General features: G+C 35.4%; 1 protein-coding gene across 2 annotated transcripts in view; it reads right to left on the bottom strand.

Moving 5' to 3' along the window:
* CAPN7 (calpain 7) overlaps nt 1-13,375 on the bottom strand; it is a 44,803-nt gene that overhangs the window by 13,958 nt on the left and 17,470 nt on the right. For both annotated transcript variants that reach the window (XM_002759627.7, XM_035278187.3), the window contains exons 7-12: nt 9,878-10,004; nt 8,570-8,655; nt 7,273-7,366; nt 5,146-5,292; nt 3,323-3,429; nt 2,502-2,622 (exon numbers count right to left, since the gene is read on the bottom strand). In XM_002759627.7, the coding sequence (XP_002759673.1) occupies nt 2,502-2,622; nt 3,323-3,429; nt 5,146-5,292; nt 7,273-7,366; nt 8,570-8,655; nt 9,878-10,004 (682 nt within the window). The remainder of the gene's footprint in view (nt 1-2,501; nt 2,623-3,322; nt 3,430-5,145; nt 5,293-7,272; nt 7,367-8,569; nt 8,656-9,877; nt 10,005-13,375) is intronic.

The raw sequence follows: 13,375 nt of genomic DNA, 5'->3' as shown, positions 1-13,375 counted from the left end.
ATACTTCTAAGAAAACCCAAACTTACTGGACCTACTGGCTTACTTAATTTCACATAATTTTTATATTTTTTGCTTTCAGTGGTCAATTTTTATGCCACTTTTAAAGAAACAATGGCTGTGGGTGTGTGTGTGTGTGGGGGGGGGGCAACACTGACCAGGACTAATTTAGAAAGTTCTGAGACTATAAATTTTAAAATGGTGCAGTACGTCGCTATTACCCTCATAATTCATATACAGTCATGCACCATAAAATAAAATTTCAGACAATGATGGATTACATACATCATAGTGGTTTCATAAGATTATAATGGAGCTGAAAAACTTGTATTGCCAAGTGACATCCTGTTGATCCTGTCCCCATGTGGGCCTAGGTTAATGTGTGTGTTTATGTTTCATATTTTAATAAAACAGCTTTAAAATTTTAAAAAAAGCTCACAGAACAAGAATGGAAAGTATTTGTGTACAGCTCTACAAATGCATTGTTATTACAGAGTCCAAAAGTTTAAAATTTTTAAATTTATAAAGTAAAAAATTACAGTAAGCCAAGGTTGTTATTGGACTGGTCTGATGGTAGTGGGTTAATCAGAAATTATTAACAACATTAGTATCACTGAAGTTGGTATTCAGCCACCACTGATGGTTGGCTTAAAACAATTCATAATTGAAGAAAACAGTATTCTCATAAAACCTACATGTCCAGTGTTCATAAAGTCTGCAGTAGTGTACAGCAATGTCTTTCCTGTTTACTCACCACTCACCCAAAGCAACCTCCAGTCCTGCAAGCTCCATTCATTTAAGTGCCCTCCCTATACAGGTATACCATTTAACACAATCTTTTATACTGTATTTTTACTGTGCCTTTTCTACATTTAGATATACAAATACTTACCGTTTGGTTATAACTGCCTACAGTGTTCAATACAATAACACGCTGTACAGGTTTGTAGTCTAGGAGCACTAGGCTATACCATAGAGCTTAGGTGTACAGTAGGCTGTAACATCTAGATTTGTGTAAGTACATTTTATGATGTTCATGCCACAACAAAATCACCTAACAACGCATATCTCAGAACGCATACTTATCATTAAGCAACATGTGACTGTAATTCCTTGTGCCACACATAAGAAAACCAGTCTAATTCACACATAGTAGTGCTCTGTTATTGCTGACTGATCACTACTTGTTCTGTTATCAAAGGTCCTTCATTAAGAAATAGTGCTTCTTTAATAATCTTGGTATTTTCTAATCCATAGAACCAATCCATTTTTCAGTTAAAAACATCAACCACCTCAGAAGTAATGAAGTCAAATATTCCAACACTTAGTCCAGATATTGCAGAAATAGGATCTGCCTGAAAGGCCTGTCAGTATGCAAGGACTTCTAAGAGAAAAATACTTGCTCACACAAACCCAATGGCATGTATCTGATGCCTAGCTATCTTCCTATTCTCTTCCTCTTTCAGGATTTTTCACTTTTTTTTTTTTTTTTTTTTTTTTTTTACGACAGGGTGTCTATCACTCAAGCTGAAATGCAGTGGTGTGGTCATGGCTCACTGCAGCCTTGACCTTCTGTGCTCAAGCGATCTTCCCTCCTCAGCATCTTTGGTAGCTGTAATTATAAACATACAGCACCATGCCCAACTAATTTTATTTTTTGTAGAGATGGGACCTTACTATATTGCCCAGGCTGGTCTTGAACTCCTGGCCTCAAGAGATCCTCCTGCCTCAGCTTCCCAAAGTATTGGGATTACAAGTGTGAGCCACCATGTCTGGCCCCCTTTCACAAACATTTATTTAGTGTCTACTATGCTTTAGAGCAGGGGTTGCCAACACCTGGGCCACAGACCAGTACTGGTCCATGGCCTGTTAGGAACTGGGCCGCACAGCAGTAGGTGAGCAGTGGGTGAGTGAGCATTACAGCCTGAGCTCCACCTCCTGTCAGATCAGTGGTGGCATTAGATTCTCACAGGAGTGTGAACCCTACCGTGAACTGTGCATGCAAGGGATCTAGACTGCATTCTCCTTATGAGAATCTAACGCCTGATGATCTGGGGTGAAACAGTTTTATCCTGAAACCATGCTCCCACCTGTCCTGGAAAAACTCTCTTCCACAAAACTGATCCCTGGTGCCAAAAAGGTTGGGGAGAACTGATTTAAGAGCTTAACACTGTGATTGATCCAAACACCAATATGCAGCTTGGAATCTTGGGAGCTATGTACTCACTTCAGAACTGCTGCTTATATGGAAAAGACAAAGCATTTGTTCTATAAAAGCATTTCTGTTCTGTCATCAGTATCTGTGCCATCCCTATACTTTCCTTTCCTATCTTTTAATTTCATAATTTCCAACGGTAGAGTCAAGTTGTTTAACGTAGTAGATGAAATGGTTTACAAACTCCACTTAAGCTTTGATTTGTCAGTATTCAAAAGTCTGATAAATTATCTGGGATCCCTGCAAATGTTTTATCCGACGAGAAAAAAGAAAAAGATTTAAGGCAAACCTTGAACTCTCTAATATCCAAAACCGCATAAGCATGTGTGGGAACCAGGCCCCACTTCTCTCCTTCAGCTTCTGTCATCATGCCAGTTGATGCAGTGATGAGGACATCTCCTTTGTGAAATCTGGAATGAACCCCAAGGACAATTAATTAAAGAAAAACAACATTTTTAATCCAAGATAGCACCATTTTATTGTTAGTTTAATGGCTTACATGAAAATGGGCTGTTCCTACCTCTGAAGAATTTTCAACAAGTAGTACATTTCTAATTCATAGTATATCACATAAATTATCACTTTTTTTAAGTTTTAGGCAACTTAATTCTAAAGTAGAAACCTACCAATGAAGGAAAACAAATACTAAATTTCAAGTAGTTTACAAATAAAAATGAAGATGCAAAATACCAAAGGCACTTCCCAAAACGGCGTATCATTTTATTTATCAAATCATTGGGCTTTTCAGTTTTGCAACCCAATGTGTATTACTGTTTAGACAAATTTCTAGTCCCTACATATGGATTATCCATTTAAGGTTTAACTTCTCAGACTTCTCTTTTCCCACTGTCCCTCAACTTGGTAATTCATCAGTAAGTCTAAAATAATTTTTCCATATTGCATATTCAAGTATTTAGATTACCTAAAATTTGGATTAACTCTATTAGGGAAGATAGCTGAGGACTATAGGAAGTACATAATGTGAAGTCTATTTTAAAAGCAATTTCCTTAAAATAACTAAAAACAACGGCTTCTGCAATCTCTATTCTAAATAAGGCATGATATGTTTTTAAATGACAACGTTTACCACACGCATAAAAACATGTTTACCTTTGATAAAGCATTCTGAAAGAATTATCCTTACTGAAAGTTTGGCTATCTGAATGCATTGCAATTCTTTCTGGTATCCAGCCTGTGAGTGCATGAAGATCAATATTCTGCAACAGAAACACATTTCAGGACAGCCAGTGTCATTTTCAAGTTCTTAAATCCCCAGAGCAATTACATCTCACTGATTTGGCATAATAATTTTGGTAGGCCGGGCACGGTGGCTCAAGCCTGTAATCCCAGCACTTTGGGAGGCCGAGGCGGGTGGATCATGAGGTCGAGAGATCGAGACCAACCTGGTCAACATGGTGAAACACCGTCTCTACTAAAATACAAAAAAAAAATTAGCTGGGCATGGTGGCGCGTGCCTGTAATCCCAGCTACCCGGGAGGCTGAGGCAGGAGAATTGCCTGAACCCAGGAGGCGGAGGTTGCGGTGAGCCGAGATCGCGCCATTGCACTCCAGTCTGGGTAACAAGAGCGAAACTCCGTCTCAAAAAAAAAAAAAAAAAAAAATTTTGGTAGAAATAAATCAGAAGGCAGTTGTTCTCAACGAGTAATACATTTCTTATTTAACTCAAATTCCTACCTGGTTTTGAACATACATATTTTTCCCCATAATCTTTGTTGCTCTTCCTGAATAAAAAACTGTTTTACTGATGAATATAATAAAAAGATAACGTAACAGAAAAAACTGCTTCAACGATGCAGTCACTCCTTTCAGTGAGTTCTTGAAATGATATTTCTCATGTTTTATATACATTCCCATTCTTTCTCTCTCTAAACTTCTGAGTAAATCAACAAGCAACAGATTAGAAAGCTAAACTAACAGTATGTGAAGGCTAGAGCAATTCAAAGTATAGGCTGGGAAAAAAGAAACTGTAACATCCTATTGCATTTAATTATGACCTATATATTCTTTGTCTAGTATAAGAACTGGACGAAAAGAAAAAAACAAACTGGAAAAATCAAGGACATCTGGTTTGGCAGGGAAACGAATCACTTACGAATGATGGATGATTTGCATACATTACTTCATCTTTACGATTTTGCAACAAGAGGTAGATATTATCCTTATATTATGGATACATAAGAGGTTAAGTAAGGTTAAACATTTTCCAAGGCCACAGGCTGGTAACTGTAAGAATTTAAAGTCATGTCAGGCTAGGTGCAGTGGCTCACGCCTGTAATCCCCGTACTCTGGGAGGCCGAGGCAGGTGGATCATCTGAGGTCAGGAGTTCAAGATCAGCCTGGCCACATGGTGAAACCCCGTCTCTACCAATACAAAAATTAGCTGGGTATGGTGGTGCATGCCTGTGGTCCCAGCTACACAGGAGGCTGAGGCAGGAGAATTGCTTGAACTTGGAAGGCAGAGGTTGTAGTAAGCTTGAGATCATGCTACTGAAGTCCAGCCTAGGAGACAGAGCAAGACACCATCTCAAAAAAAAAAAAAAATTTAAAGTCATGCCAATCTGACTAATTTCTGTTAAGATTGGTTAAAACATGCAACTCCTTGAACCTGAATTACAAAAAAAATATACATGACAATATGATACGTCCATTTGATCTAAACAGACTGCTCTGGAAAGATATACTGTATTTATAATTGTCCTTCTATCCTGACATAAAGGGAGACACAGTTTAGACTTTCCCAGATACTCAAGAAAATACATATATCCCCATAACATGGGGACTGGTCATCCTTTTTCAGGGGTTGAAAATCTGCTTTTCCTATAAACAAAAAGACCATCTAGAATTTTTCAAATTTAATACAGTTACATTAGATAGCGTAAGTCTGTGTCTGGATTGTCTTATCTATTACTCACGGAGTTGGATCCTGGAAAATCATATCCTCCCATGACTTTCATGTATGCTTTTTCTATAAGAGAAACCCACAATTCACTTTTATTGTTGGAATAAGAACAAAGCAATTCTCCCTTGTGATCAACAGGTAACTGGTCATCAATTATCACCTGGAGAAAAAGAACATTAACCTTCTTAGGCACACAAAATATCTTAAAATCCTTTCAATAAAGAAACAAAAACACACTTTTCATAATGATAAAATACAAGGCACATAGGCCGGATGGCTGTTAAGATAATGTTTCTAGAATTTTATCAATTATAAAATGTTGCTCTTTTTAATATGATGTCTTTATCCAATTTTAAAAATGAATCTGTCAGATAATAACCTTGAATCTATTGATTAATCATGTAACCATCACTGAAATTAGAAGAGTGAGCATCCAAAATAAAAAATTTAAAATTTGAAATGCTCCAAAACTTCTTGAGCACTGACATGATGCTCAAAGGAAATACTTACGGGAGTGTTTTAAATTTTCAGATTAGAGATGTTCAACATGCAGGTATTCTGCAAATATTCAAAAACCTGTTAAAATCCAAAATCCCAAACACTCTGGTCCCAAGCATTTTGGATAAGGGATACTCAATCTATATTAGATATTCCAGAAATGTACATTTAAAATAATTACAAAAGGGCTTCACTATTAAAGTAAATAACATTATTGTCATTTTATCCTAAACCTGTAAGAAGACTCATGCATAACTGTAAAAGTAGAACGTTATGACTAGAAAATATATATAACAGAGGAAGTAATATAATCACAAAAATATAGTATCTAATTTATATTAAAGTTATCTGAGATGTAAGAATTTTGATTTAACACCAATAGAATGATTATGCAATACATCTTTAAAGATTCTTTAAAGAGGTAAAGAATTATAGTTCAGTAACATTATTAATAATTTTGTTTACTTTTTAAGTAATCAGGTAAAATGGCTCTCAGACAGTGTTCTACACAACATCAGCATCACCTGGGATCTTGTTAGAAATACAAATTTTAATCTAATCTCAGACCTGAATCAGAAACTCTGGGCATGAGGTCCAGAAATCTGTGTTTTAATAACAGATAATCATCTACCAGGTGATTCTGTGCATACTAAAATTTGAGTATTACTGAACTACAGACCAACGATTTTCAAACTGGAATCACCAGAGGATCTAGGTGAAATATAGATTCTGATTCAATAAGTCTAGGGCAAATCCTGAAATTCTACAAAACTAACAAGCTCCCAGGTGATGCTGATGTTGCTGCATGGATGTCAGTATGGACAGGTGGTGGAGAATCCTAACAATGCAAGGCCCTAACAAAGTTCAGAGTCCTTAAAGAAATTAGTGCCAACTGGCTGGCTGCGGTGGCTCAAGCCACTTTAGGAGGCTGAGGTGGGTGGATCATGAGGTCAGACGTTCAAGAGCAGCCTGGCCAACATGATGAAACCCTGTCTCTACTAAAAATACAAAAAAAAAAAAAAAAAAGTTTGCTAAGCGTGGTGGCACGAGCCTGTAACAGCAGCTACACAGCCACTTTAGGAGGCTGAGGCAGAATAATCACTTGAACCCTGGACGTGGAGGTTGCAATGAGCCAAGGTCATGCCACTGCATTCCAGCCTGGGTGACAGAGTGAGACTTCATCTCAAAAAGAAAAAAAAAAAGAAAAAAGAAATTCATGTGAATCAAAATTATGCATATATAGATTTAAAAGGAAGTAATTGTAAAGGCACCTTACATCTCAAGTTATGACTACATATACACTCTTCTGACCTAACAGATTTAGTTTGTCTCATTTCCTTTTAATAAAAACAATCATGAACTACCAGATGAAAATTTATTTTGAGCATTAGCAAATCCTTAGTTCAATGTTACTTTTTGAAACTGTATATATTTTCTCAAAACCATTTAAAAAACAAATTTATAATTGCCATGGTTTTAATTTTTAATTATTAACATATGATGCCACGGGAAGTAATATATAATATCACAGACTCAAAGTGACTTTTAAAATGTTTACACAGGTGACATTTCTTAATGATTTCACTCAAGATTCAAAGGTAGGGAAGGGAGAGAGACAAGGGATGGGAGTGGGGAGATTCACCTTTCTTGGGACACCATTGAGGTGAAGTTTTACCATATACTTCCCGCATGGATTGTACTCTGGTTCACCATCCTTGTTTTGAGGGTAAATTATGCTTTTGTAAGAAAAAGAAATATTGAAATACCAATATTAGCATTCAATATCAACTACTATGCAGAACATTTCATTCTGGCATATACTACCAACCTGGCAATTTCATAAAAACAAACAGGAGAATATTTTCCTACAATAGGCCTAGAAAATGAACTACACCCTAATCAAAGTGCTTATTTACTAATAGTAAATAATTTTCTGAGATCATAAAGCAGACATAAATTTCAAAATATTCTGAAAAGTGTTCAATGTTAACTTATATACCCTAATAAATCATCTAATTAAGTGTATATATTTTTAAATAATCTTTTACCACTGGCCGTAAGTAAAGACCACTTCAATTAACCACAACGAAGGCAAGTAGGTATAACTTTGACATAAAGTTGCATACAATTACACAATAAGATACCTGAACAAATTTCAGTGTCAATTTTCTTTTAAAATACATTTGGACCACTTATATGGCAAACAGTTGAAACTAAGGACTGTGTCTAATTCATCTTTGCACTCTTAGGACTTAACAAACAAAAAACCACTCAGGAAAAGTTGAGTGAAAAAATTATAATGCTTAATTTTTGCAATGAATGATTTTAATATCTCTTTCAAAAACCAAAAAAGTATTTCAGAAACATTTAAATACATTCTAAAGCAGTTCAAGACTAGAGAAAGAAATTTTCCAGTAACCACATTAAAAGTTAAAAAGGTAAAACCAATTTTAATGTGTTATTTAATCACAAAAAAAAATTAGGATTTTAACATATAATCAACACAAAAATTTCAGATGTTTTGCGATTTTGCATTTTTGTATGTTCTAAAGTTTTCAAAATCTTGTTCATTTTACACTTGCAGTGCATCTCATCTCAGTTCACACTAATCCATTTCAAGAGCTCAACAGCCACATGGCTAGTGACTACCTCACTTTACAGTCCACTTATAAAGTGTTACCAATATGACATGATTTTACTTTGATAAATTTCATTTCAAAACATATTAACTCCATATCTATTAACTACATGTATATATGTTCTTGAACTATTTTGGCCTATCTTTCCATTCATAAATCATCTGCTTACTTTCTACAGAAGGGCCATATTCTGAATGATATGCCCTCTCCACTTTTTATACAGATAAGGCTTAAGTTTTAAACTTCTTGTTCAAGAGCAATTATACAAAAAGAGGTAAAGAGAGAAACACTGATTTTTACCTGGTAATCAGCTTCTTATTAAATCGTCTTTCATAAGCTGCACTGATGGCCAGTGATGCCACAAAGGAGCAATCTGATACTATCGTCTGTTAATAAGAATTAACATATTCATTCACGTAATTTCAACATTACCGTAATATATGTACACTGCCCCAAGTACCTGACTTTTTATACTAAATATCTTTTTTTTTTAGAAGACGGAGTTTCGCTCGTTACCCAGGCTGGAGTGCAATGGCGTGATCTCGGCTCACTGCAACCTCTGCCTCCTGGGTTCAATCAATTCTCCTGCCTCAGCCTCCTGAGTAGCTGGGATTACAGGCACGTGCCACCATGCCCAGCTAATTTTTTGTATTTTTAGTAGAGACGGGGTTTCACCACATTGACCAGGATGGTCTCGATCTCTGCCTCAGCCACTAAATATCTTTTTAAAAAAAACTTATATTTTAGGTTCAGGGGTACATGTGGAAGGTTACATAGGTGAACTCATGTCACAGGTGTCTGTTGTACAGATTACTTCAACACCCAGGTATTAGCCCAGTACTCACCAATAGTTTTTTTCTGCTCCTCTCCCTCCACCCACCCTCCATGCTCAAGCAGAACCCACTGTCTGCTGTTCCCTTCTTTCTGTTCTCATCATTAAGCTCCCACTTGTGAGAACGTGCAGTATTTGGTTTTCTGTTCTACATTAGTTTGCTAACGATAATGGCCTCCAGCTCCATCCATGTTCCTACAAAGACATCTTGTTCTTTTTATGGCTGCACAGTATTCCTTGGTGTGTATGTACCACATTTTCTTCATCCAAACTGTCACTGATGGGCATTTAGATTGACTCCATGACTTTGTTACTGTGAATAGTGCTGCAATGTATACTAAATATTTTCTTGGCTATTACTTGAATAGGAAAATAACAAATAGAAAGGCCATACTGCTAACTCACACATTTGATTTTAATAAATCCTAGAAAAATTAAATAACGTATTTTAATAGAGTTGATTTTGAACAAGTAATCAAATAATTAAATATCCTTCTATTGCTGATATCTATTCCCTTACAAAGGTGAAATTCAGATTCTCAAGTTTTACAAGTACATAATGATAGAGTCCACATAAAAATCTGTAATCTCTCAAAACAGTGATGTGTACTTATATTATCTCAGTATGTTTCAGTCAAAATATGTAGAATGAACAATTTTTCCAATTACACTCATGTACCTGAATATATAAGAAATCTAAGAAAAATCTCAAACCTATACACAAATTACTTTAAAATGCTAACTTTCCTATAAAATCATACAAAATAAATGCTCACCTGCTTTATGCTAAAACTGGACACAGTATATATCATTGTAGGATTGTTGGTGAGGTCTTCTGGTCGTACCCATTTGGAAAATGTGGTTTTTTGTTTAGGTGATAATGGTAGCTTGCCCAATCTGTCACTGAGGTAATAATAAAAATTAAAATAAAAAGATTAATCTTAAAAAATGACTCAAAGCCAAAATTAAATTTCTTAGAGTTTGTTTTTTGGGTGGGGCGTCTAGTGATTACAGCAGTTCTCTATCATCCTTAAATCTGGCCAAATTTGGCTTTTTACACTTAACCTTGAGTCCAGTCAACCTGATCATCCCCTCTAATTAAAAAATATACCTAAATTGAAAACAGAAGAAGAACTTGAATTCATTTATATTTACTTTAAGAATTTAAAAAATTTAGCATAAATGTATTCAAGAAATTCAGCAATAAAATGAAATCATTAACAATAGTACAAGCTGATTCATTCAAAAGGACCTAGGAAGGTAAAGATTCTAAGCTGGTTCTTTACAAACTCCACTTGACAAGGCTAATAATGAGTGTAGCTAATTTAGTGAATACTAACCATGTGCCAGGCATCATGCTGAAGTGCTTTACATACATAATCTACTTAATTCTTAAAACAACTCTATTAAAGGAATTTTTGGAAACAGCTAAGTGACTAATGACTTACCAGGGTCAGACAGCTAAGAAGTAGCAGAACTGGCATCTGAATCCAGGTCTCTGGTGCCAAATCCACCATTCTTATCCACTACCCTCTACTCACTGTGTGTTATAGTATTTCTCTAAAATTGATGTGTAGCAACCAAGGGGAAACATCTAACTTTCCCCAAACTTTTTTTTTTTTTTTTTTTGAAACAAAACAGAACAAAAGAAAAAACAGCTGAGGTCTCCATATGTTGCCCAGGCTGGTCTAGAACTTCTGTGCTTAAATGATTCTCCAGCCTTGGCCTCCCAGAGTGTTGTTATTACAGACATGAGCCACCAGGCCCAACCATCCCAAACCCTTTCTAGAGCAAGAGCAACAAACTGACTTTCAAAAGATTTCTTAGTAATAGAAAGTATATAATATGCCAACTGGAACAAATACAACTCTTTTTTATTTCAAATAATGGTAACAGATACTGGGAAAAAAGAGGATTTTGTGGTCAAGTATGATCTACAAACTCCTGGGTAAAGTATTAGTTTTTTCACTGAAGGACACCTCTACACTTTTAATAAGCCAATGTTTATTGTAATCTCTTAGAGTATAACATGGCATATAACATACCTCAAACGTTTTTTATTATAATCTCACAGAATCACTAGTATTCCAGGTAACATTTTGGTACCTATCAGGCATTAACTGTAAACAGAAAGTGAGCTGACTGAATTCAGAAGTTTAAAGACAGCCGTCAAAAATTTTGAGGGGAAAAAAATTAAGGCAAATTCGAATTTATGATGTGTTATTAACCTGTTATATGAACCTTATTTCAGCATAAATCAAAGATTTCATATCTGTTCTCTCAAGTCATCAGAGGATTATCAAATTCAAGGTTTTTTTTTCCTTAGAACTTAAAGATATTAAAAATATTTTACAGCTGAGTGCAGTGGCTCACGCCTGTAATCCCAGCACTTTGGGAGGCAGAGGCAGGCGAATCACTTGAGGTTGGGAGTTCGAGACCAGCTTGACCAACATGGTGAAACCCAGCCTCTACTAAAAATACAAAATTAGCTGGGTGTGGTGGTGGGCAACTGTTATCCCAGTTACTTGAAGTCTGAGGCAGGAGAATCTCTTGAACCTGGAAGGTGGAGGTTGCAGTGAGCTGAGATCGCACCACTGCACTCTAGCCTAGGTGACAGAGTAAGACTCCGTCTCAAAAAAAAAAAAAAGGGTAAAATATGACCAGAATAGAAAAAAAAAAATAATAATTCAATCTCTCTAGCCAAAGATAACCATTCATAAATTCTGGAGTCTTTCCTGACAATCTGTTATCCCAACTTAAAAACATTTACTGTTGCTTTTTCTTCTGATTATTCTTACAGTAAAATAATCTAAGAAATAAGAAAATACCTTGCCACTTAGAGTAGCAATTTTAGTGTTTATTCTTGTTTTCTCCCAATTTAACTACTTCAAGAAGTATTTATTGAGTACCTACTATGCAGCAGATACTGTGGTAGGCACTGGAGTGCAACTTAATTAAAATAGACATGGTCTCTGTCCTTATGAAGTTTATATGCTAGAGTAGACAGGGATTAAGCAAGTAATCACACTGAAGAAAAGAAAAATTCCAACTGTGACAAATGCTATGCCTAAACTAAGGGAGTCTGCATGGCTGCACATTTTACTTTTCCAATTATATTATGAGCATTTTCCCATGTTATTACATTCCTTGAAAACTTGATTGTTTATGGCTATATCACAATTTTCTTATGAACACTGTGTCATAGAAGCATTAAAAATATAATTTACCTTAATCTGTTGCACAAAGATAGAAATAAGTTTACATCTCTACTTGAATATTGTCAAGAAGATACTAGAATAACTGATTCATTTTTATAATTATAACAATAATAAATAGCTTTCATATGAATCTGAGTATATCTCTAAATAGTTTATAACTGGATTCCTGAAGTTAAATTATTGATGAAAGAGTTCTACAAAATGTTAAAGTATTTGAAATATACAGCCAAATTGTTATATAACTTAGTATCTAAAAAAATATATTATTTTTCTACCAGTTGACCTTTATTATATAGTGCTTGCTATGTAACAAGCACCAACCTCAGGGTTTTACATTTTATTAACTCACAATAACATTATGAGGGAGTTTCTATTATTATCCCCATTTTATATGCAGGTAACTGAAACAGATTTAACAACTTGCCCAGTGTTACACAAGATTTGAGATCAGAAAGTTTGGCTCTAGAAGACTGCCCTAAACATGAATGCTATGTTTCTCACATATAAAAATTCCTTTGATCCCAATCAGTTACTAGCATCACACAGCTGCCCGAGTGAAAAAATAGGTTGGTAACTATCTTTGAGATACCTTACTTTTGGGCATTTAAGTACAGCAAAACACTAGAAAATAAAAAGCAGCCCTTTTGTTCTTTATAGAGTTTTCATACTCTATATAGTAAGCATCCAACTTTTTTTTTTCTAATAATAAACATAACAAACTCATCAGAGATATTATGAATAAGGAAGTATTAAAAGAAGTTACATCTCCCAATTTTGTTTCCTAGACATAACCACTGTAAATATTTGGCTGTATTTCTCCATATAATTTTTTTCTATGCATCTATAAATACATGAAAAGAAAAATAAGAGTCAGGCACAGTGGCTCACACCTGTAATCTCAGCACTTTGGGAGGCTGAGACAGGTGGATCACTTGAGGTCAGGAGTTCAATACCAGCCTGGCCAACATGGTGAAATCTCATCTCTACTAAAAATATGAAAATTAGCTGGTTGTGGTTGTGCATGCCTGTGGTCCCAGCTATTGAGGAGGCTGAGGT

The sequence above is a fragment of the Callithrix jacchus genome, chromosome 17 (assembly GCF_049354715.1).
Source record: "Callithrix jacchus isolate 240 chromosome 17, calJac240_pri, whole genome shotgun sequence".
Classification (NCBI taxonomy): domain Eukaryota; kingdom Metazoa; phylum Chordata; class Mammalia; order Primates; family Cebidae; genus Callithrix; species Callithrix jacchus.
Note: the sequence above shows the minus strand (reverse complement) of the source record. Positions and strands in the feature narration are given on the sequence as shown.